The sequence below is a fragment of the Acanthaster planci genome, linkage group LG07 (assembly GCF_054643075.1).
Source record: "Acanthaster planci isolate LZ-2023a linkage group LG07, COTS_SCS, whole genome shotgun sequence".
Lineage (NCBI taxonomy): Eukaryota > Metazoa > Echinodermata > Asteroidea > Valvatida > Acanthasteridae > Acanthaster > Acanthaster planci.
The window spans coordinates 9093327-9117261 of NC_141783.1; the positions used below are offsets into that span (position 1 = coordinate 9093327).

General features: G+C 42.1%; 1 protein-coding gene across 1 annotated transcript in view; it reads left to right on the plus strand.

The window, feature by feature from the left end:
* LOC110986042 (ubiquitin C-terminal hydrolase 7-like) overlaps window positions 1-23935 on the plus strand; it is a 35039-nt gene that overhangs the window by 4517 nt on the left and 6587 nt on the right. Inside the window, exons 2-32 of the mRNA XM_022247633.2 lie at window positions 1193-1363; window positions 1671-1773; window positions 2438-2533; window positions 3786-3856; window positions 4257-4321; window positions 4805-4893; window positions 5646-5754; window positions 6100-6230; window positions 6601-6655; window positions 8482-8562; window positions 9172-9262; window positions 9638-9720; window positions 10437-10546; window positions 11039-11192; window positions 11706-11850; window positions 11966-12035; window positions 13149-13280; window positions 14396-14558; window positions 15439-15538; window positions 16068-16160; window positions 16466-16533; window positions 17453-17553; window positions 17909-18062; window positions 18307-18374; window positions 19288-19396; window positions 19885-19962; window positions 20466-20566; window positions 21054-21153; window positions 22260-22376; window positions 23076-23147; window positions 23349-23397. Coding sequence (XP_022103325.2) covers window positions 1193-1363; window positions 1671-1773; window positions 2438-2533; window positions 3786-3856; window positions 4257-4321; window positions 4805-4893; window positions 5646-5754; window positions 6100-6230; window positions 6601-6655; window positions 8482-8562; window positions 9172-9262; window positions 9638-9720; window positions 10437-10546; window positions 11039-11192; window positions 11706-11850; window positions 11966-12035; window positions 13149-13280; window positions 14396-14558; window positions 15439-15538; window positions 16068-16160; window positions 16466-16533; window positions 17453-17553; window positions 17909-18062; window positions 18307-18374; window positions 19288-19396; window positions 19885-19962; window positions 20466-20566; window positions 21054-21153; window positions 22260-22376; window positions 23076-23147; window positions 23349-23397 — 3129 coding nt within the window. The remainder of the gene's footprint in view (window positions 1-1192; window positions 1364-1670; window positions 1774-2437; window positions 2534-3785; window positions 3857-4256; window positions 4322-4804; window positions 4894-5645; window positions 5755-6099; window positions 6231-6600; window positions 6656-8481; window positions 8563-9171; window positions 9263-9637; window positions 9721-10436; window positions 10547-11038; window positions 11193-11705; window positions 11851-11965; window positions 12036-13148; window positions 13281-14395; window positions 14559-15438; window positions 15539-16067; window positions 16161-16465; window positions 16534-17452; window positions 17554-17908; window positions 18063-18306; window positions 18375-19287; window positions 19397-19884; window positions 19963-20465; window positions 20567-21053; window positions 21154-22259; window positions 22377-23075; window positions 23148-23348; window positions 23398-23935) is intronic.

Consider the following 23935-nt stretch of genomic DNA (forward strand, 5'->3'; position numbering starts at 1 on the left):
ACGTGCATGGCGCGGCGAAGTCTATTTTCCAGACTCAATTATTCACATGCCTGTGATTTTCTGTATGCTGGGTTCGTTGTTAGAATTTTCGGGTCCAGGAACCAGACTACCAATGCCCAAGTAAATCGCAGGACCATTCTGAAGTACCACAATATAATTTGCATACGTGATTGGTTAAGTACGCACACAGACGTTAATGGTCCCACGTTCGGCCTTCTCTTTGTCAGAACTGTATCGAATATCGGGTCGTTGGAGTAGATATTTTTGTACCTTATTTTAACGGCTGTGGTAAGTTAACTTGAAGGATTTTTTTTATGGAGTACTGTTAATCGAGTACGAGTACTTTGATGCTCGAGTACAATTTTTGGATGTCGAGTTCCGAGTATTTTGTAGCCGGAGTACAAGAACTGTAGTTCGAGTACGAGTACTTGGACGTCCAAGTACAAGTACGAGTACTCTGAAAACGGTACTCGAGTATGAGTACTACAACACTGCTGAACACCTAAACTGACCAATAAAAACACTTAACAGATTGTACCATGTACGGTGAAACTGTGCACGACATACATACACATGCCAGCATATGTACAGTGTACATGCTACACGTGCGTGCAGGGTAGGCTGGCAGCTGAAAGCAGGCCGCACTCGCGATGCAATGATTGTAATATATTCGCATGATAATTATAGGCCTACGTATGAAAGTCGCAGTGGGATAAATGGGAAATCGTAAGTTACAAATGAATCATAGTCCTTTTTTAGTGTTTGGTGTCCATTGTGTTTGTCATATCGTTCGTTATTTGTTAAGTGCCCTTAAATTTCCTTTGGGGTGCAATTTTTTACGCTCCTTCAGGAATGCTGAGGAGTGCAGTAGGAGTGTCTACGCGATCGCACCCCTTGAAGGACTGTGTACATACATGTACCCTAGAGTGGTTATATTCCAGGTAGAGAAATTAAGGTCCGCCTGGTTTTAGATGTAAATCCTATGAGGTCATATCACAAGTGATACCTGTTTATGGCAACTTTACATGCAACAATAAGAACAGTGTAGGTAAAATGCCCTGCTTAAGGACACACAACATGGACAGCAGCCAATCTCAAATTGTGATCTTCACAATGCACATGTTCGTATGTCACAAATTGGTTCCTCACAAGCAAATTGCCATTTTCTCGTCTGTTTCTCTCTTACATGTAGCACCAGACGACTCTTTGGTCCCCGAAGTCCAGGCCACTGAGGTCAACAACACAGACGGTGCCAAAAAGGATGAGGGCCGGAAAGATGCAGAGGACCACGTTGCCATTAACGGGGATATTGCAATGGAAGGAGAAGGGGACCAGACGTTACCGGAAGAGAATGCTGAAGAAGGTACATGTGCATGCAGATGCATGCCACTTGTGTGTATTGCAGTAATGACCCAAAGGAGTCCAACTTTTGTGCTGCAAGACTAATTTGTGTTGTGTACAGTGCGCCTCTCTGAAACCTGTTCCTACGAGCCACATATTGGCCAGTGATGCTAATTGGACTATTGTCCAGCAAGCATATCTTTTGCACCTGTGGAAATGTGTTTAATAACATTGATGTCCAGTTGTCTACTGGTTTAGACATCAGTTTCACACCATACTCGTTGCACTTTCATGCCACCAATTTTCCTGTTTTGTTTGTAACCAAGCAGACGGTAGTCGTTCAGAGGCCACATTTAAGTACACAGTGCAGGGCATCAGCAAGTTCAAGGAGTCATCACTCAGCCCAGCTGTGATTGTACGGAACTTACCATGGTAAGGGACACTTCCCCTCTCCTTCCCCATCTCCCTTCTGCCTGCCAGAACAAGTCAGTGGTAAAATTTTCTTGTTTTGTCCATAACTCCAACAGCCTGCAATCATTACATTTTTACACAAGTTTGTTTTCAGGCATCCAAGGGGATTTGGTTATTAGTGAAACAGCTGTGCTTTTTCCCTTCCCATCTTACATGCCAGCAGAGCTGCATTGAAACCACCAGCATTGCAGCTGTCCAGTGATACAGATTTTTAAAAAGACTTGGGTGTCACAAATTTCAGGACATGAAACTTGGTCACACATCTGGTGTGCTGAATTTGCGGCATATTCACATGTGCCCGGTGATATGATGCATATGCTTGTGTAAACCCACACATCCAAGTGTGTATTTGCCTGCAACTTGGGACCCCCTATTGTTCCTCTTTTGTTTGTACTTTTTTAGATGACCACCCTTATGTTTTGTACACGGTTGCCAATCGGGGACCCTCCGTCAATCAGGAACCTTTTTGTCCTCTATTGTTCAGGGTCCCCATTTGAATGCAAAAACAAACTCACATACCCCAAGTTGGTTGAAGGTTATCAGTGTGGGCATTGAAATCGCACAGTGCTTGGCGAAGAATAGATTACACCTGGGCATTGTGGCGGATTCTTTTTCATTTGCACAGGAAAATCATGGCGATGCCGAGGACGTCAAACAGTGGGGAGCGCGCTATGAAGACACTGGGTTTCTTCCTGCAGTGCAACGCCGAGTCGGAATCACAGTAAGAAAATCTAACGTATAAGCTCTGCATTGCAAAGATTTTTTCTGACTATGATAGAGTGTACCGAAGTGACTACATCACATGCACAACTATGTGCGTAAAAGGCATTACTGCAAGAACCTGTGCATGAACCCACATGTGCAGGTATTCCATTTGTTTGCACTCCACTCCCTGGTTGAAAATGAAATCACAGTAAGAAAATCTAACGTATAAGCTCTGCATTGCAAAGATTTTTTCTGACTATGATAGAGTGTACCGAAGTGACTACATCACATGCACAGCTATGTGCGTAAAAGGCATTAGTGCAAGAACCTGTGCATGAACCCACATGTGCAGGTATTCCATTTGTTTGCACTCCACTCCCTGGTTGAAAACGCCATCACACTTCAGAATCCTGTTGTGGGTATGTGACTTGGCCCACTCCCCTTTGTTTCAAAAGTACCAGAACAATAGACCTTTCTCCAGTGATGTCATGATCATGCTGGATAGTGTTGTGAAGGTAATCTACCTATTCAAGATAAACTCTTCAAGCATGCAGCATTCGCACGTGCGCTTGTACATGGTTGAAGCTGCCCGTAGGAATATATGCGATCACCGTGGCCAAGGCGGTCCACACGTGATGGTATTGTTTACATTTAGTCACATGGGTGAAAAAGGTCTATCATTCAGAGACCAGCACATGGGGCCCCGTAGCCCAGTGGGTAAAATATTAGTAGGGTAATTCATTGGGTATCAAACAGACTGATATTGGATGGGATTTTTCACATGTTTGATGTTAAGATGTCACTACGGTAATTTGCTTACTAAAACACTCTTAGAAATTATAGAAGGTGTTCTAAATTTTTAAAAAAATCATTTGACAGATGTAACAGGGACAGGAAACTGGGCCTAAAATTGAACTGAATGACCCAGATGAAATCTTCTGCCCAAGTTCTGTCGGAGATAGAATTGCTCTGAGGGTTGAATATACATGTATATTTGTCACTGCTCTGCCTAATTTATGTGAATCTTTGCTTTGTTTTATCTCCACCCTGGCAACTTTTACATAAGAGTGTATGTCAACTGAGCCTCCAGGCATTTCAGAGAATTCTTTTTTTTTTTTTAGTCCACTTCTTTAGCCGGAAATCGTCCACTTGTAAAACTGTGGACTGATCAGCACCACCCCAGATTAGACTGGGAAGTACATGTAAGTTAATAACTTGCTGGTTGATGCTCAGCTGGGCTTTCTCACTGTCTGTTTCTGTCCTTCAAGGACGTGGTCTTGCCAGGCCTCAGCTGAGCTCCGATTGTTGAACCAGAGAGACGGGATGGATTACTCAAAACGTAAGCAGGCATTTCTACTCTAAACTTCCTAAGACGAGGAATATCAAACTTGATGTAACATGGACAGGAAATGTCCCCCAACAAGCGAGGTACATGTATCCCGTACGTGCGGCGATGTTCTTGAAGACCTGCCTTGGCTTATAAAAAGAATGGAATGATTTGGTGTCTTAATTTCAATTTTTAACTTAGTCTGTGCATTATGTGCACACCTCGAAGAAAAGCCATTCAGGTATATAAACAAGGCCACCCAGATTTTCCTCATTAATGCTTCTCCTTAATTTATCAATCAACACATTGTTCAGAACAAATTCTGGAATGAAATTGATGTCCAAGATCTAAAGTTTAAAATTACTGTGTCAGCATGTAATCAGTCTTCATCTATTTTTCCCTTATCTTGCAGGAATCACACACTTATTCTACAGCAAAGAAAATGACTGGGGATTCAGTAATTTCATAGCAATGTCGGTGAGTCTGGTTTGTCTCTTACTGTGATCCTCTCCTTGCCTGCCAAGTTCTCACAACGTTCTTAGCCCATGAGTTGTAAGACTTTCAGGATGCAGCTCTCAAGAGTGTGTTTATTTGAAGCATTGTTGTGCTTTGGAGAATTGCTGTCAAGAGTCTTCTGTGCTAAATTATTCCAGCTGTCAGTCGGCATTTTCACAAAATGGTAAACATTTAAAAATTTGGGCTGTAATTCTGAGCAGTCGACAAGATGCAGCTAAAAGTTGTCAGCTATTGTTTGAAATCTTCGAACTGGAATCGTATATTTGACCGTTTTTAGGAAGATTTAAAGCAAATCCTCCCTCCACTAAAAAGATAAGCCAAATTTATTGCAGAATGTTCTTAGATGAACCCTTCTTTACTTTGGGGGAATTAAGTTGTCCTGCACTTCTGTAATGCTCACCTTTTTGTCATTTGTCGCTACAATTCCTCGGCTGTTCTTAATAGGATTTATTAGATCCAGAGAAGGGTTACATGAAGGACGACAGCATTGTCTTGGAAGTCAAGGTCATTGCTGATGCACCGCATGGAGTCAGGTCAGTGGTGTGTAATAAATTCGATTTGGTTGGGGGAAAAAAAATGAAGACCAAGTCAAAATGTGCACGATGTTGCTCTGTAGCACAAACTAGTATAACGTTCTGCTGCGTTTATTTTCCATTTAATTGGCATTTGATGGAATTAAAACTTAATTCCTTTTCTGTTAATTCTGTGTATTACCATGCGCCGTAGTCCATGTGTTGCTTGCGTGGCTTGTGTTTGCCTATACCCGGTCACTGTTATTTAAATCTAAATTCTATCTGTGACAGCTGCATGGTCCAAAACATTAATGAAATTGTTACTCTTTGCATGGTTTTCATGGAACGATTTTACAGAACATTGTAATTTACGGTTAAAACTGAACAGGGAATTTGTGACAAGAATTCACACTCATGTTCGTGATCACATTCCACGAGGTGTGAAAATATTTTCCCTACTTGTATGAGAAGTCATGGAAATGTTTCTTCTTGTGTGGAAAGGTATGAAAGTTTCTTCCCACTAAAAAATTGTTTCAATATTTTTGCGAAATGAAAATAATTCCCTGGGAAGAGAGTGTCAAAAGAATGCCCCATTCGCAGCTTCAAGTTTCAGTCGCAGTGTACTGCAGCTTCGCAGGCACTTTCAAAAGTACTGTTGAATAGATGCACCTGCTTTTTGCTGCAAAACTGGTTTCTTTCCCACTTGTTTTCCAAAACAGTCAAACATCAGTGAACTGTTTTAATTTTTCTCCTGTCGGTTGTCTACTCCGCAGCTGGGACTCCAAGAAGTTAACAGGTTACGTGGGTCTGAAGAACCAAGGCGCAACCTGCTACATGAACTCACTCCTCCAGTGTCTCTTCTTCACAAACCAACTCAGGAAGGTCAGCATTTGCGCCTGTTTAGACTTGACCACGTTTTCAGTCTGTCGCAGTTGATCGCAACCTGTGCCGTGTCTTTATGCAGCTCTCAAAACGCGTGTAGATGCAGAGACTACATTCCAGCAAAAGTGGATTGCGCATGCTCAGCATGGCCCGCACCACGCACTCATGCTCCTGTGCGTGTGCATGAGGTGTGTGTCCCCATGAAAAGGGTGGTGTTGTAGGTATGTCAATGCGCGCCTTTGGTCATTCCCACACGGATTTTATTTCACAATACTTTATTGTAGCCAAGACAGGACCAGCGTTATAATGTTCACTTGTTTGTTTGTTTTTTTCTGTGCACTGCAGGCCGTGTATTTGATGCCCACAGAGAGCGACGACTCCGCCAAGAGCGTCCCCCTGGCATTGCAAAGGGTCTTCTATGAGCTCCAACACAGCGAGAAGGCTGTGGGTACCAAGAAACTCACCAAGTCATTTGGGTAAGGGAGGCGTGTCAGAACTCAGGAGTCAAAGTCAAGCTTGAGAACGGTAGTGGTCCACTTTCAGTCCCCGCCAACCGATGACACAACACAGTGGGAACAGCTGTTTCCCTGTTCCTTAGTCTATCCTTTGTCCTTCGCTGTCAGAGCCTATGCTGAATCTATGGGAGAGTGTTATTACAGGAGCATTAGGAAACACCATGGCCTGTCCTAGGCGGTATCGTAAAATTCAACTGATCATGGTTCATGCCTATTTATTTTGAAATATCTGTGCCCTTTCCAATCCAACTAGCACTGCCTTAAGATTGACACAGATGCGGAGCATTCAGTTTGTCCAAATTACTGACTCCCTTCTCTCTGTTTATTGCAGCTGGGAGACCTTAGATTCTTTTATGCAACACGACGTCCAAGAGCTGTGCAGAGTGGTAAGTACAAGCTTCCCCGAGGCCCTGTTTGTTTTGTGCTGATCTGGGTCTCTATCAGCGGTCCCAGTACCGGTTCACTCCATCCATTAGGCGGCTTCTGGTGTCAGTAAACCAGTGATGGGTTACTGACCGAGATTTGGCTTAATGTAAAACGAACAGGCCCTAAAAATCACCTCCGATGTCCAAATGCTGCCAGTAATGTCATCTCATAAAATAAGCCAGTCTGGAACTTCCTGCTGCACATGCTCTCATCAAGAATATGTGGAATTAAGAAAGGACATAAATGTACACAGGTTTTGGGGCCAGTGGTAACAAAAAGTACAGTTCTTCATGTAGTCAAGCCAATCAAGTAGTCAAAATATGTGCAGTTGTTTTCAGAACCACACATATTCACAAAAGAGATAATCCACATGGTGTCTCTGTAAACCTACCTATCAAAGATCCACCGTGCAAACCTTTTAAGCATTATCTAGTGAAGCAAAGCATGGACAAAACAACAACACCCAAGTTGAAGTACACAACAAAAGACTGGTAGAACATGCTGCAAGTAAAAGTCTTCTCTCTTTATCAGTTACCTGAATTCCTTGGACAGTGGACTCTCGTTAATACTAGGGCCTTGGGACTTACTAAATTAGCTCGTATTATCCAGACCTTGTCTTACGCAAAAGCTGCCGTCCTGCTCGACTTATATATCACCAATCGACCATAGGTAAAGCGTACATGTGCACAAGTTATGCATAAATTTTTGTTTAAAGGCACGTATGTTTTGTTATATGAATCTGATTTAAAAAAATTTGTTAATGAAAGTGAGATACAGTTTAATGAATAAAGACTTGAAATAGAGAATTGACATTTTAGTTGGTAACCAACACCAGAGCTGTACATGATGCACATAAAAATGGGAGGAAACCAGCTATTGCTGGTGTGGACAGTACTGGGCAAATATCGGATTTTACTTCAGAGAGGCGTTTGGGTTTGGTGAAAAATTATTAGCAAGGGATACGCTTTTTTTTTCAAAACTTATGATTAATTTCTTAAACTTTTTGGACTGAAAACCATGGTTTAGTCATGATTCCGTAAAATTTAGAATTTATAAAAATGTCAAAATCGGAAGAGGCGATATTCTCATGCTACGGTGGGGAGTGGGTAAAAATTTTTTTGGACGGGGGTGGACAGTTTTTTAGGCCAGGTGTTTGGTTACAGAACACAATTTTGATTAGTTTCCTGGGGGGACTTTGGCTTTGGGATTTTTTAGGGGGCGGGAGAATCAAACAGAAGTTTTCTTTTGTTCACCCCGCCGCGTAAATATGTAGTCTGTGTCATGTAATCTTTACGGAACCAGTCTGGAGTTGTATCCTAATAACTATTACAGTGAAGACCCAAAATATATGTCAGCACCAGACTATTGAAGCCCTGTTTCTATGCACATCTGCACTCCACTATCATTATATGGAAAGTTAGCAGCTGAAAAACAGCAACGGCGTCTGTGAGTACAAGTAACGTGAGATTTCTGTTTGAATATTTCTGAAGTGTAGTAAAACAAATACAGCATGGTTTATTTCGGAGAAGTCGTGGGAATTACTGGTCACGAGGTGAAAGTCAGTTTGACTACCTCCTTTCGCTTCCAGTAATTCTCCCTACGTCCCCGAACTAAACCATGCTGCATTTGTATAGTAGCTGTACGCAAAGTCATCACAACTAGGCTCTACTGCATCCATCAACATAGAGCAAGAGTTGATCTGCTCTCTCAGAGCCACTTTGCACCAATTTGTTTGGGACTGGCATTGCTAAAACATGCATTGTTTCTTTCCGTTTGTGTCTGGCAGCTTCTGGACAACATAGAAATCAAGATGAAAGGCACGTGCGTTGAAGGCACCATACCCGAGCTGTTTGAAGGGAAGATGCATGTAAGCTATTCAGCCTCATTCTACTGTGTAGGATCAGGGTTTTTTACGCATTACATGAGAAATATCTGCCAATGCATGTAATTATATTTGAATAAAATCTTTTCCTCCAGACGCTGTCCTGTCAAACCTTGTTAAGAAGAACACTGTTCATACACCATTCTGCTTGTAACAAAGAAATCTTCAGGTCCCAATCCCTTGTTCTTCATTATTTCCATTCCTGATATTTAAATACACGCTTCCTGTGTTGACGAGGTCGTCTGCAAAGTCGGAGGGACCTCTTGTTAATAATGAAGTTTAACTGTACAATCAAGTAAGAGTGAATTTAATCCTTGTAATTGGACTTTGTCTGAGTAAAGCATGTACATGTACTAAAGTGGATGATGACAGGTACAGCTGCCGTCAACAGTAATTAATGACTTGCAGTCAGCTTTGCAGTCACCTGGTGTCAGTTCTGAAGTGGTGCAGTTAAGTCCGGTTTTAATGGCACAGCGTCTGATGTACATGGACACAGTTAATTTATTGGATTACAGGACGTTACTGCTTGTTCAAATACACGGATAGTTGCAGTGGTGAATATTGTTTGGGGGGTTTATTCCCTGTTCTCTGCAGTCGTACATCAAATGTAAAGACATTGACTACGAGTCCGTCAGAAACGAGCCTTTCTACGACATTCAGCTCAACATCAAGGGCAAGAAGAATGGTGAGTGTCGTTTGTATTTTCCAATGGCTGCAAGATCTGGCAGGGAGATGCACAGCACACTGAGGCTGGAATGCAGGAATTGGAACATTTTGCTTGTGATTTCAGATCCTTTGATTGATTCCAAGGTTAAAGCAAAGCCCACTGTAAAAACACTGTGATGAGAACCTTTGTTACATTAATTGACTTACAGTTATTGTTAAATGTGTTGTCATTTAAGTTAAGTGTATCACAACGCGTTCCGAAAACTCTGCTGACAATCCATAGATATCAGAGCACGTTTAATCACTGGTGATGTTTGTTAGATTCAAAACGACCCTGTGCTGAAGTCGTTTGAAATTCATTCGGTAACAATGTGTATTTTCCCCTCGTGTTCAGTTTATGAATCTTTCAAAGACTACGTTGCCAAGGAGATATTGGACGGCGAGAACAAGTACGATGCTGGCGAGCATGGTTTACAGGTAGGCCTGCCAAAGTTGCTTTTTTTCTTCTTATCACTGTAATAAAGCAGTTGGTAATATTTTTGAATATTCAGTTCCTCTTAAAGAACCATCATAAAGTAAAAAGTCCAGTCTGGGAATGTCTTCTTTCGCCAAATTGTAATTATTCAGAGATTTTGTGAATTATACACACGAAACACTTCCACTGCCAAGGGATTGGTGGCCATGTGTCCAAACATTTTGTATGCAGCAAGTCCAACTTTTGTTGACATCCACTGCTAAGACCCACCCACTCCCAGCCTACACCTTGTGATCCACAGTTTCAGCCAGAGGGGGTGTCTGGGCTTCTTGTGGACTCCCTGTTGGCCATTTTGGAATGCCTTGCTTAGTCATAGAAATGCATGTAGAAGCACGAAAACCTCAGCAACACGGACACTCTGTTTTTTTAATTTAGGCCATGTGACAACAGCTTTGTCTTCTGTGTTAAACAGTATAGGCCTTAGTCCCTCATCCTTCAAAATACTCATGGAGTTTGTAGGATTTAGGAAGGTACATGTACAGGTAGAGCCTACCCACTATTACTTTACATTGGACTCAATGCTCCATGCAGTAAAAACTGCAAAGAAGGTGCCATAGAGTACATGCTTGCAGGACTGTTGAAAGTTCCTATTAGAAGAGGCCAGGTAGCTTGAATGAAATGCAATAAGAGCTTGATTTCTTTTTCTTTTAATCTCCAGGAAGCAGAGAAGGGGGTGATATTCCACAAGTTCCCTCCCGTACTCCATCTGCAGCTCATGCGATTTCAGTACGACCCAGTCACCGACTCCAACGTCAAAATCAACGACAGGTCTGTGGAAACAAACGACCTCTGTGAATCCTGGGCACTTTCATAGCTAGATTGTGCTTTCTCTTGAGAAAATGTGCAAAAAAAGATTGTTATCAATAAGATACTGAAAATTCTTGCTTTAGTTTAGTTGCCGTTTACTTCATATTAACCTTAAGGAGCTGCCTTGTGGCATTGCTATATGCTGAAGTTGGAAGCTAAGTTTAATATCTTTTAAGCACAGTAAGTGTTCTCCAAACCACACCATTACAAGTTTTTTGTTGACTGGTTATTGTGTCTTTTTCCAGCGCTGTTGGAAACTTACAAAGATACAGTACTCAGTAAACTCAGTGCATTTAAGCAAGATTATTCTCATGTCCTATTTGTCCTAAAACTTGAGTTGCGAAAAGTAAATAATTGTGAAACCGACTTTAAGATATCACTTGAGTAGTTCTTCTTTGGTCTATAATGTTGCTCAATTTGGTTCTTATCATGGAATTCTGTGTTTGGTTTCAGGTACGAGTTTCCTTTCAAGTTAAATCTTGACCCGTTTTTGAAGGAGCCAGAGCCCACACCGGCTGACTACACGTTGCACTCGGTGCTTGTACATAGTGGGGACAACCACGGCGGTCACTATGTGGGCTTCATCAACCCAAACGGCGATGGAAAGGTCAGTCAAATTAAACGTCAGAGTTGCCTTGTCTTTCTGCCTTTCAAGCTGATAATCTGCTTTGTCTCATCTTTTATACCAAAACTATTATAACAATCAGGAGTTACAGGCGCTTATGCTCTGCATTTGTCTTTAGGAAGTGATTCCACAGTAATACTCAGTGGAAACATTACAAGCACAGTTGATAAATCACGCTGTGGATAACTTTCCTAGAACAGTCCTGAAACCAGCCACAACAAGGAGAGTGCACAGTGTCTCCAGCTTTGCTTCGGGTGCCATGTCATCCCGGAGTGTAAAAAATATCCATGTCCCACATCGCAGCAGTCAGTTGCCGGTTGGGTGAAAGCAGTGTGAATGTCCGGGGAGATTTGGGCAAATGTGGTAGTTCAGGTGGTGTTAAGCCACCCAGTCTATTTGGAGCACTTGTTTTTCTGTGTTCAAGATCAGACCTATGATAAGTGAGACTAAAGTCCTGCTTTCTTGTTCTCCGTTTGTCCTGCCTCTTCCCCTCAGTGGTGTAAATTTGATGACGATGTCGTCTCAAGATGTACAAAGACGGAAGCCATTGATAATAACTACGGTGGCCACGAAGATGATTTGTCAGTTAGACATTGCACCAACGCCTACATGTTGGTGTACATGAGGGACAGCTGTAAAGGTGAGTGGTGCAAAAACAAATGCGAAGTATCCTCGCCTTGGACTTCAAAGTGGTTAATAATCATTAAGGTAATAGGCAGGCTCACAACCATTTTTTTTGGTGTCTTTCCTTCCAGCTGACCTGCTTCAACAAGTCACAGACGAAGATATTCCCGAGACATTAAAGAGGCGACTACTAGAAGAAAAGTAGGTTGGCACTTGGAGATCTGGAGCTTTTGGGACTGATTGGAGACTCCTGTGATCATTTCTTTATGGGTGGTTGTTCTTGCTGGCTCTCAGATAAAAGAACCAAAACTGGGAGGGGGATGTTTGTTTGGTCATGGCTTTCATTAGCCTTTCATCCTTGAAGTTCCTGCGTTCTCTTGCAGTGTTGTTGTTGTTGTGATTTCTCGCCTTTGATCAAAGTGGCACCAGAAAATTGTAAAAACAGAGGTCACTAGGCATTTTTGTGATTTTCAGAGCCTCTGTCTGTTAGTTGCTGTTGAAACACAAGTAAACCACAGGGCAGGTTGTCAGTATTGAAGTCACAGGATTAGGCAGTCAGTCTTTGGTCCATTTGCTGAAACAGTTTGTGAATTGAGTTGAGACAAAATGACATCTGATTGACATGTGAAGGACTTTAGTTGTACTCGGCTTGTTATTTTCAAACTGTGCAGCACCCCCGAGTTCTTGTTTGTCCCACTGGCACTTTAGACCTAGTAGGTGTATCAAGGTGGTAGTGTAGCAAGGTTTGGGTAGTTTGGTAGTAGCCACGCTGTGTTCTAGTGTCAAATTATAGTAGTAATGATGGAATATTTCCGGGATATATTTTACCACAGCCACTGTACATTATGGAAACAGAGAGAGTCAGTGATGAATTACACCTGTCACACCTCTGTCTTGAAGGCTAGTTTTTCTTTCATTAACCCAGAATTTTCACATGACAGGGTGTCATAACTGCATGTCGCACACACCGATAGACATCGCCTTAGCCAGCGTTGTATGATATTGCGTGCATGCAGGCAGACATTCTCCCCGGCAGTGTACAGGATGATGCTGAGACCGCTTACCGCTAATGTTCAAAGATTCCTTTATCACCCTTGATTTCCCTCATGTGAAAAAAGGCAGAAAAAAAGGGAAAAATATCCCGGCAGAGATATGACAAAACAATTTTTGACTGCTGTGATGTGTGACATGACATTTTGAACACTGTCAGGTACGCATAGCACCCTCGGCTTTGCCTTAGGGGGCTGTGTGTCCCTCGAGATTTTAAAAGGTATTGGCAACTTATGCCGTCTCCTCTTCTCGGTGATCTTGCAGGAGAGTAGAAGCCCAAAAGCGCAAGGAGCGGACAGAGGCCCACCTGTACATGACCCTGCAGGTTGCCACGGAGGACCAGCTGTACGGTCACCAAGGCAACGACCTGTGTGACTATGACAAAATGAAATTCAGGTAATCTTGGGGGTTGGAGTGACGCGATTCATGGGGAAGAACCAGTGGTTGGGAGTTGTGACTCGAGATGGTGGGAGGGATGCTGCTTTGCACCCGTACGAGTGATGGGCTGTCCCTGCTTGGGAATGTGAACTGATGCCAACATCAAGCTCAATCACCATGAATAGCATTTCTTGAGTAAATCAGGGATAGGTTCTTGGTTGCCTTTGGATGATTCCAGTAGTTTGGTGAAATACTTTTGAAGGTCGGGAAGTGCCCTGACAATTTTGAATTCTTGTTGGGGTGAATCAGGAACAAATTGCAATTCTTGGTTTTTTACTTCTTATATTCATACTAGTTCTAGATATTCTTATGGCGTTCTTTAAAATTTTAGAGAATTACTCGTGGTGTCCTGAATCACAACAATGCAATGAATGTATCAAGAACGGGACAAATATTGTAATAACTTACCAATGTACGCAGATTTGAAATTAATTCATAATTCCGGGTCATTCTTGATTACTTTGAAGTTACTTGTGTATTATTCTTGACAAAATTGCAATAATTTGGCTTTATTCTGCTCAAAATGACAGCCTTTCAGCTTCATTTGGTCTAATTCGGCTTCCAGTTTGTATCCTGTTCTTGATGATCGTTGTTGCATTTTTGATACATTCTCATAAACAGTGAATTGGGGCTAATTTCTTCGGATACCATCAAGAAGTTGTTTTGGGGCTAGATTGAAGTATTTGTGTTAATGATTTAGGAATGTGTGAGCCCAGCCTTGACTCTACAATAACACATGGAAATGACATTCAGTGAAGTACTAGAAAAGTCTCAGTAATGCCTTGCCAAGGAAATGGGAGATAAATATCGACTTTATGAAATTGCAGATAATCCCAAACTGAAAGAAGCTTCTTCTAGTTTTAGCCAAAGGGTGAAAGTGCCATTACAAAGAGATTGGTTCTTGATTCCCCCAGTCATCCAACTTTTGACCGTCTTTCTTAAATGGGAGAGTGGGAAGTCACCTGACTGCCATATCAAAGAGGAAGTTGAAGCGTGGTGGAGTATTTGTAGTTTAAAACGAGAAAGAGGTAAACTGCTTCTCAAAAAGTTTTGTATTTTCATCCTCTTCAAAGAGAGTTCCGTATTCTGAAGATGTCAACCTACCGGGACGTGATGTCCTTGCTGTCGCAGGCGATGGGTTACCCCGAGGACCAGATGAGGATATGGCCCTTCATTAGTCGCACTAACCAAACGTACCGACCCACCGTGCTGGATCTGGACAATCCTAACAAAACGGTATGCTGCCACCAGGAAAGAAGCTCTTCCAGTGCAAATGTGTTATCCTAAAAGTGCTTTTAGTCTATCGTAGGGGTGCAAGGACCAATTTCATAGAGCTGCTTAAGCACAAAATTAGCTCAAGTGCAAAAAAACCTTGCTTAAAAAACAAAGGTGACCAGCTCAAAATCTATGTGATTGTCATGCTAACCAAAAGACAGGTGAATACCATTCCAAACTTATATACATCACATGGAGATTTGGCTGGTAACCTGAATTGTCAAGCAAGGTTTTTTCATGCAGCTCTATGGAATTGGCCCCAGATGGTTAGGGGTTTGAATCCAGCTGCTAGCTATATGTTGTGGCATTGGGCGAGCCATTTCAGTCTCTGCCTGCCTAGCGCTTCCCAGGAATATCAGTTGGTATTGGCATTAGGTGGGGAACCTACCTGCGATGGACTAGCACCCCGTCTGGGGGAATAAGCATATTCTTAGCCATTTCATGCAAAGGAAACCGGAGATTAACCGATGAGCCAAACAGCTTGCCCATTTTCCAAGCAGGAGCAATATCATACTGTCTATTAGCGCCAATCATACCAAGCTAAACAAGGATTCCATGCGATTTACGTCACCTGAAGGTTATCGGCTAATGTACTGATCAAAAAATGAAGTAAAAAATTGTGACTGTTTCAAGCATTAATTCAGCATTAATTCAGATATCACTATGACATCAGACATCACCATTATTTCAGACATCACCATGAAGGAAAAAGGTGGCAAAGCAATGTTTGTTTTAGTTGAGGCAGTTGAGGCCTGTCATGCATGTGTCTGCATGAAGATGTCATAGTCTTTCAGAAATCAATACGGGAGGCTTTTTTTCCTTTTTTTTACCTGGACTTCAGATACACGACATAGCGGATGGTGACATTGTGTGGACGGTCTTCCTAGAGACACAGCTCGCCGAGTTCCCCAATGCCAGCCTGCCTAGTTTCGACAAAGACAGTGAGTGCAAACATAAATGGCCCCAGCTTGCAGGAAGTTGGACAATAATGATATCCAAAGCGTTTGTGCCAAGTTTTAGACTGGTGTACATGATGACTTGATCTGGCAGAATTGCTGTTCCATTTTACGATGGAGAGGGTTTTATATATATATATAAACAGTTTCTTTGGTGGGGTCGTCTTTGAATTTGTAATGCTGTTTATATTGCGAAATTGATATTTTGGTTGAGCAAAGAAACTGTGTGATCAAGACGGGAATCTGTCCAGATCCGCTGGGCATAGTATCAGTGCAGCTTGTGCCGTCATTTCAACATGTTCTGTGATGTGATGTTATTTTTTGCTTGAGTCACAGTCTTCACAACCACATTGTTGACAGTACCTCACTTAAACTCACAATTTTTGTAATGTTTTTTGGTTTTTGATGTGGTTTTTTTGGTTTGTTACTTTTTCAGCCTCACTAATTTGAGGTGGATATACGTGATATGTAGCAAAATAACCTTCACATGTTTTTCTCTCCATTCTTCTGATAGGTGATGTCCTGTTGTTTCTGAAAATGTACGACCCCAAACTGAAGAGAATATCATTTTGTGGGCATATCTACCCACCCATCAGCACAAAAGTCAGTAAGTATCTGGCCAGAGGTGCATATTGTAATGTGATTTTGCAGCAACCTTTTGCTCGGGTAAAACCCCGAACATGTGTTGTCACTTCTGGCGTGAAAGCTGAGACACAAATCTTTCCCCAAACCAGTTTTTTTTCAATAACTAATATTGGAAGTTAAAGACGATGCAAATCTGGATTTTTAGAATATTATATTGATTGAAACGATGTTGTTTCGGTGAATTACAACCTCTGTATTATTGCGCTTTTGTTTTCGGAAAACCAAGAATGGTTGTAGACTTCTTATATCTGGACTTGTTTTTTGCAGGTGAATTGCTGCCAGCCATGTGCGAAAGGGCAGGCTTACCACAAGGAACTCCACTAGTACTGTATGAGGTGAGATAAAAGTCCTGGTTTCCTCGAAAATCAGGCCTTCTGAACCCTGAGCATCCACCGAGGGTTTGTTAACCACTACCAGCCGGGGACTCCGAAATCGGAGCCGTATGGTTTATATGTGTGGCCGGGGTCTCCGAACTCGGACAAAGGAAACAGGGCCCTATAACAAAAGACCGTACTCCGAACAAAAGACCAGGCTGCTGGGCATTACCGGCATTTTTCACTCTCAAAAGTGGTGATAATCCAGCGTTATTTTGAAACCGTATACCAGGGTTTGGGGTATTTAGAGCAAGCGGATTACCACCGGGGACAAAAGCTCTCCACCACCGCAGCGATGAGCCACACAGCACCGCTGCATGCTAATCTGGCCCCTATTGAAAAGAGGTCAGCAGTGCACTGAGCCAGGTTCGTGAACAAAAGACAGTTGTACAATCTGGGCTCTGTTTACAAGGCTGCAGGCCTCGCTGAAATATTCGGGCGTCAATGAAGGTCACCTGTCAACTTAGAGTAGTGCCTTAAGATTACTCCGTGTGGCTATAAACGACTGTTAAATGGAATGATGAATTGTTGAAGGATTTTGAAAACAGAAAAAATGATAGTCATGCTGGCCTAGCATCCTCAACGTTGAAAAATGCTCCGGCACGAAGTGGTTAAAGTTGTTTTCTTGTTAGTTTGAGCTTTGCACTGAAAATCAGACCCGAAGGACTGATCTGTGTTTAAACTTTCCTGAGCAGTTAGTCACATCAAGTTCAGTTCAATATGGCAGAAAAGTGTCATGTTTTTGCGGGAAGATGATGTTAATGATATTTTTGTGACCAACACTTTTTTCACTGGAGCAGTCAGGATCTAATGTGGTGAAGACATTCCAGGTACACTGCACAAGTTCGCCTGGTGTTTCATCAATGTGCTTTATTTTCAGGAGGTAAAGCCCAACCTAACAGAGAAGATTCCTGACCTATCGTTACCGCTCGACAAGGCCTTGGATGAGTTAATGGACGGTGATATAATCGTCTTCCAGAGGTAGGCCCAGCTTGCATTTTGGAGTTTTTGAACAATCATTTGGGTCTGAGCTCAATTAGAATACTGTCTTTTATATCCTCTTTATTTAACAAATTTCAAGTTGAAGTCTTCAGACCAAAAGATGTTCATGCTGTGATGCCCATTCAGAAATAGTACAACCGCACAAAATGGTCCAACAATTCACCGCTCAAGTGACCTCGGTTAGATTATGGTGAACTGTATTTTTCACTCCAAACATGCCCTGTTCGTTGGGCCCAATGTACTGCCGGGGTTTGAGTTTTATCTTCTGGGGAAGGCCACAACCCTTCCCCTGACATGACCATTGTCAACCTGAGTCTTCTTGATTGGTCCTCAGAGACGACCCAGAGATTTCCCAGTACGAGCTGCCCACAGCGAGAGAGTACTTCAGAGATCTCTTCTATCGGGTTGACGTGACTTTCTACGACAAGAACAACTCCACCGACCCCGGTTTCACGCTGATGCTCTCCCAGAAGATGAACTACTTCCAGGTTCAGAGATAACCTTCAAAAAATCATTTGGCCCCGGTTTGCCGGATTGTCTCCCCAAATTGATTGCACAATTGTAATATTAAGGGTATATGTATATGCATTCTTCATCTCCAGTTTCAAATTTGAGTGCCTTTGTAGCCATCATGACTCCGCTATCTCTGCTGTCTGCATGCGTAGTTTTCTGTGACAATGGGAATGTCAGTTTTATTTTTCCTTTTTCTCTCCTGTAATTGATTTCCACTAGATTGCCAAGGCAGTAGCAGCTCAGCTAGACACAGACCCAATGTTGCTGCAGTTTTTCAAGAGTCAGGGGTGAGTGAACGCACCGTCCATGATGCCAACGGAGTTTTCAGTAAAAGAAGTGCTTGGGTTTAAACAGTATTTGAAATTAAAATCTCCCTCTTTTTCTTGATCATGGGCTAGTTCGTCATCATTGTCACAGATGGACAAGCATGCTAAAAATGACAGTTTATTCGAATTCCGCCTTTTTTCTCTCACTATTTTGCTTTATAAACATCTCACTTAACCACTTTGACTTGCTTCTGCATAGCATCTCAGTAACTGCATTCTTCATTTTCACAAAGGTCGCAAATATGCCTGTACAAAGTGCGTTGCCCTAAAAGGTATTAAAATAGGTCAGCTGAGAGTTTCATTTGTACAAAAAGTTTCATGCACATCAACATGCACTCCCCTTCACCATGGGAAAACACATTGACCTGAGGGGTGTAAATGGAGAGAAATGGGAATTTTCATTTTCACAAAGGAGCAGCCATCATGAAGAATTAATCATAGCTAATGAACCATTGTGTTCATGCCAATTACTTGGTTCACGTATAAGTTAACCTTTCGAAGAATCACGCAAAGGTTTCAATATGTCATAAAGTTGTCAAATAGTAGTGGTTTTTGCCATTTGAAAAAGGGAGAAAGGTTTCTTGCGATTAAAAGCCGAAGGTTGGGTCATAAGTCAAAGATGTAACCACAGGACCAGTAGCGGTTTACTTTGTCAGTAACAAGACACTGTGTTCCAGTGAAAGTATTTTGTTGTCCATTCGCCAGTTACAAGTAACTTCATGACTGCCTAATAAAACAAGATTGACAGCATTTGTATTTCACGTAATAAATGATAATGTCCCTTCATCTTTGCTAAGATCATTCTCTAATGCGCAGCACAGTTAGTGGTTGTTAGCTTTGAGTGTATCTTGGTTTTAATTCTGAAAATATCCAGGCACAGGGATGGTCCAGGTCACCCACTACGCTGTACATACGACGGGACTCTGAGAGATTTACTTTCAACTCTCAAGCCCAGACAACCCAAGAAGCTGTACTACCAGAAGGTGTGATAGTTGTCTATCCCTCCAGTCACAAACTTTAACCGGTCTCTCATGGGGACTGTTGCTCTGCAACCCTCACTTTCTTGGGTGAAGAGTATGGGAAATAGTTGGCCCTAGAAAATAGCTGTGCCGGCACATTGTCTGCAATCATACCTGGAAAAGCACCCCTTCTTCAGTTTGGGTCTAACAGAATTTGGAATTCTTTCTATGTCTTGAATGCCATACTGCCAGTCAGAATAAAACAATAACTGATTTGGTATTAGTTAATTTACTTGCATTAGTTGGAAATCACCCCAGCAGTAGCTTGAAATTGAATTATACGACCGTGAGTTCACCATTGCCCAACAGGCAAAACCATGGTTCCACTTGCTGCTGTTTCGTTTCGGCTATTTCAGACTGTTCCTGAGTTCTGTTCCATTAAGAAGTTGACAGTCACAAATTGGTATATGAAAGCTGAAAGCTGATCTTCTTCATTGAATTTGTTCTCACAGCTGAGTATAAAGATCAACGAGCTGGAAAACAAGAGACAATTCAAGTGCTACTTTGTCAACGCCAAGCTCAAAGAAGAGGTGAGTATACATGGGCGGGGTTTTGGTTGGAAAAGGGGGGGGGATGACTGAAAGTGCAGAACACATAGGGGAAGGATCAAGCAATTTTGTTATATTACTGCTCTAATGATGTCAACTTGTTTGGATTTAATGAGCCTACATGTAATTCATAATAAACAACGTTTGCAAAAAGATATTCAGTTTGCCATTTGGGAATGAATAAAGCGGCCGGCCATCACATTACCTCTGATATATAAGCATACCTGCCGATTGTTCCAATTTAACCCAAATTATCCCGATTTTTTCGTTTACAGACTGCTAATCCTAACATTCCAACTCCCTTGAAAAGGGGAAAACAGTAACCTGTATGTACTTGTACATGTATGCAAAAAAGTCGTGCGGCTGCTTTGTTTTGCCATCCATGGGCTCGTAAATCGGATGTTATACGTCAATATCGGAAGGCATACATAAGCAAGTGAAAGACCCTTTAAAACTTTCCTGCCCTTTTTCCCTTCTAATTTCAGGAGTTGGTCTTGTACCCAAACAAAACAGACACCGTAAGGGATCTACTAACAGAAGCTAAGAAATACGTCATGTTAGCTGAAAGCGGCACTGGCAAGCTCAGGTAAGCTGACCAAAATGTCATGTCTTTCCCCAGGCTTCCAAGACATTATCGCTATTTTGCACCTAATGACTATTAGTGTCGTGATTGCCATTTGTAAGCAGTTTTATCTCAAAACGCCCTGGCCAGTTTGCACATGGCCCCCTTTCATCTCTAGGTGAGACTTTACTGCATGTTTCAGAATCACGTTCATGTGTTTACTGTGAGGACCAAATGAAAAATGTGGCCGTGTGATAAAGAAACTTGCAGTGCGCCCAAACGAGGCGAGGTTCCGAGTTTCAGTGACTTGATGTGTCTGCAGTACAAAAAAATTGATCAGCACCACGTCAAAGGATCTCAAGCTAGAGGAACTGGAGAAGCAAACGTAGGGAAGTTGAAACAGGAGCTGAAACAGAGGTTGGAAAATCTCTGCATTAAACAGAAACATGCGACATAATCATGCAAGTCTCTGTTGTACATTTTAAATGTGGGTAATTCTGCCTGTTGGCAGGTTACTGGACGTGATCAGCAACAAGATTTACCAGGAGCATAAGGAGGACACCCTCCTAGATCATCTCAACCCAGCTGGTAGCAAAACCTATAGAATAGAGGTAAGATTTTCTTTTACAAATTATTCCGGTCGGTTTAACCCACCATTTGTTCTTTAAACCAGGCAGAATGTAAGTTTCCTACAAGGAAATGTATTGTCTCATGGAAATTGAATTTTAATATGTCGGAAATAAATATATGTTCGCTACAGAGGACCGAATTGTGACGTCATTTTGAACGGAAAGTGTAGTGCAAAGAAATGGAGCGTGTTGGTTCAGGCACTGGATTTTGCATTAATGCCTAACGACACATGATTGTACATGATGTATTGCCCCTGTACTCTTTTAGCAAATAGAACATAGCTGTTTATACCCAAGCATGCAACAACCCACCGATTCTCTAATCAGCAGAAATCACTTAGGTAAAGAATGTTACTTTTTAAGATGGTTTACAGTAATGCATTTTCTTCTGCAGAATTTGCAGAGTGGAAAGAGTTGAGTCAGATGTTTTCATAAGAAACCTCTCTATTGATGACACCATGCTTTATGCATATGCAGTCCTACATGTAGGGTGCTGAGTGGTCCCCACCGGCTTCATGGAAAAGTGCATGTTAACCTTATCAGTCCTCGAGTGAACACGGTGAAAGAAGGCAGACCCTGGCTCTTGTATATATGGTGATTGGCCTTTGTGTGTAGCCCAGAAATGAAAAGACCGAATTTGCATCATAATAACCAGCTTCACAATAGTCCCCACTTTGAAAAGAGGCAACGGGAATGTTGAAGGTTAAGTAGAGCCGCATGCCGACGAACAATCAGCATTTTCACTGTGTAATTCAAAGCGTGCAGAGCATGCTGGGCCACAAACCGAGAATTTGCAGTTTGGCAGGTGGCCTTCGTGGCGAAGCGAGGCTGAAATTCTTGGAGTCGGCTTTCGGAAAGATATTCCCGTCGAGAAGGGGTTAAGCACACAGTACCTTTTGACAGTTCATCAGATATGCTACATTTCCAATCAGAAATATCTAGTTCAACAACTTCTGCCCATTGCCGACGTGTCATCATCCCGATTACATTCGGCACTGCCAAAGTTTGTCAGGGGTTTGCTTAGTTCTGTCCCAATTCAGAGTCCACTTTGTCGACCATGTGCTTGGCCATTTCTTTTGAACCTGCAGGAGATTCCCACAGACCAACTCAACCTAGGGGACAGTGAGATGCTTGTCTGTGCTGCTCACTACCACAAGGATCTCTTCAGCACTTTCGGCGTGCCCTTCCTGCTTAGAATCAAAGAGGTAGGTCTAACCTACTTGGAGATATTGATGTCTGTGTTCGTTTGGGGATAGGCTTCAAATGCCCTGTTAAAATCTTGTTTCGCTTCATCTGACAAGATTTGGTGGCACACTTGGAATGACTTCTCCGAGGTCTTGAATCGTGACCTTTTTCTCCCCTTGCCTTCAACCTTTGCGACCAAGGTCCAACCCCTTCCCCACTCATAACGACAAGTGGACTAGGTTGCTTGTCCTGCAATATTTAATGGGTTTGCCTTATCAGGGCATCATGGTTATTTACCCGTTTTCCTCAATACACTGACCCTGCCTCAAAGTCTACAAAGCATGAGAACAGTGGGAGTAGTTACAGATGCCCTAATATATTTTCAGGGTTTTGTCTGACATCAAACACTGAACATTTCTTCTTCTCTCAGGCTTTTCATTTGTACACTTGTTTATACACCATGGTTTCATCATCAGGAAGGGTCTAACAGTAACAGTCTCTCAAAGTAAACACATTTCAGAGAGAGGATATTTCTTCACTCTGTGCATGGCCATGAGGGGATTCCATACAGGTGTATGTGCTAGGCAACTACATCTCCTTGAACCAAGTGCTATCTTCTAGAAATTTTCAGACCAAAAGAGAAAGTGTTCATTTTTATATTGGTGTCAAGAGTAAAATTCGTGCAGAAAAAGTAATGATGGATAATTCCTTCCCTTTAGGGTGAATTATTCTCTGATGTCAAAGAGAGAGTGAGGGAGATCCTAGATATATCGGAGAAGGAACTGGAAAAGGTAGGTTCATTTTTAAAACATATTTTTTTTTCATTTTCTTTCCTTAGCCCTTCAATGAATTGCCCAGTGTGGTTGTTTTTCCCCATTTGCAGCGTTGGAAACAAACAAGGATACTACTGTTCCATCAGAATCCATCTTCTACTCCAAAAAAGAGTGAAAACTGAAATAATGGAAAGAAATATTTCTTTCATATAATTGCAGATCAAGTTTGCAATAGTTGTCATGGGCAGGCCAACATATATCTCAGAAGGTAAGAAAGCGATTGACTCATTGTGGACAGTTGGTTCATGAATCATTTAAGAATGAAAATAAGTTGATTCTTTTTGATGCCCAAAAGTCTTCTTGAACTGTTTCCAAAATGTTATTGACCTGTTTTCCTGTTCTGGTTACGAGCAAGTCCAAATTGGAGGGTGGGTGTGGGCATTACATGCAGTGAAACATCTTTGGATAAAGTGACTTGAAATTAGTGCAGTTTTGCCTATTTGTATCTACTGCGACCAGCTTTCCTATAGGAAAAAATCTTTGTAACACCTTACCTTCCACTGACACCATGTGGATCTAACCGTTACCAGTACCACTGGTGTGGCACGGGGGGAGAGTGATCAAAGCCACTGTGCATGACATAAGTACAGAAGGGTAGGGGAGGTCTAGTAGTTGTCAGTGTTTTGTATGTAATTATTACCACTCGCGCTGCCCGAAATCGGACAAAGAAGTTGGGCCTTGTAACAAAAGACCGTACTCGGAACAAAAGACCTGTGCTGGGAATTACCATTACTCTTCAGCAGGCA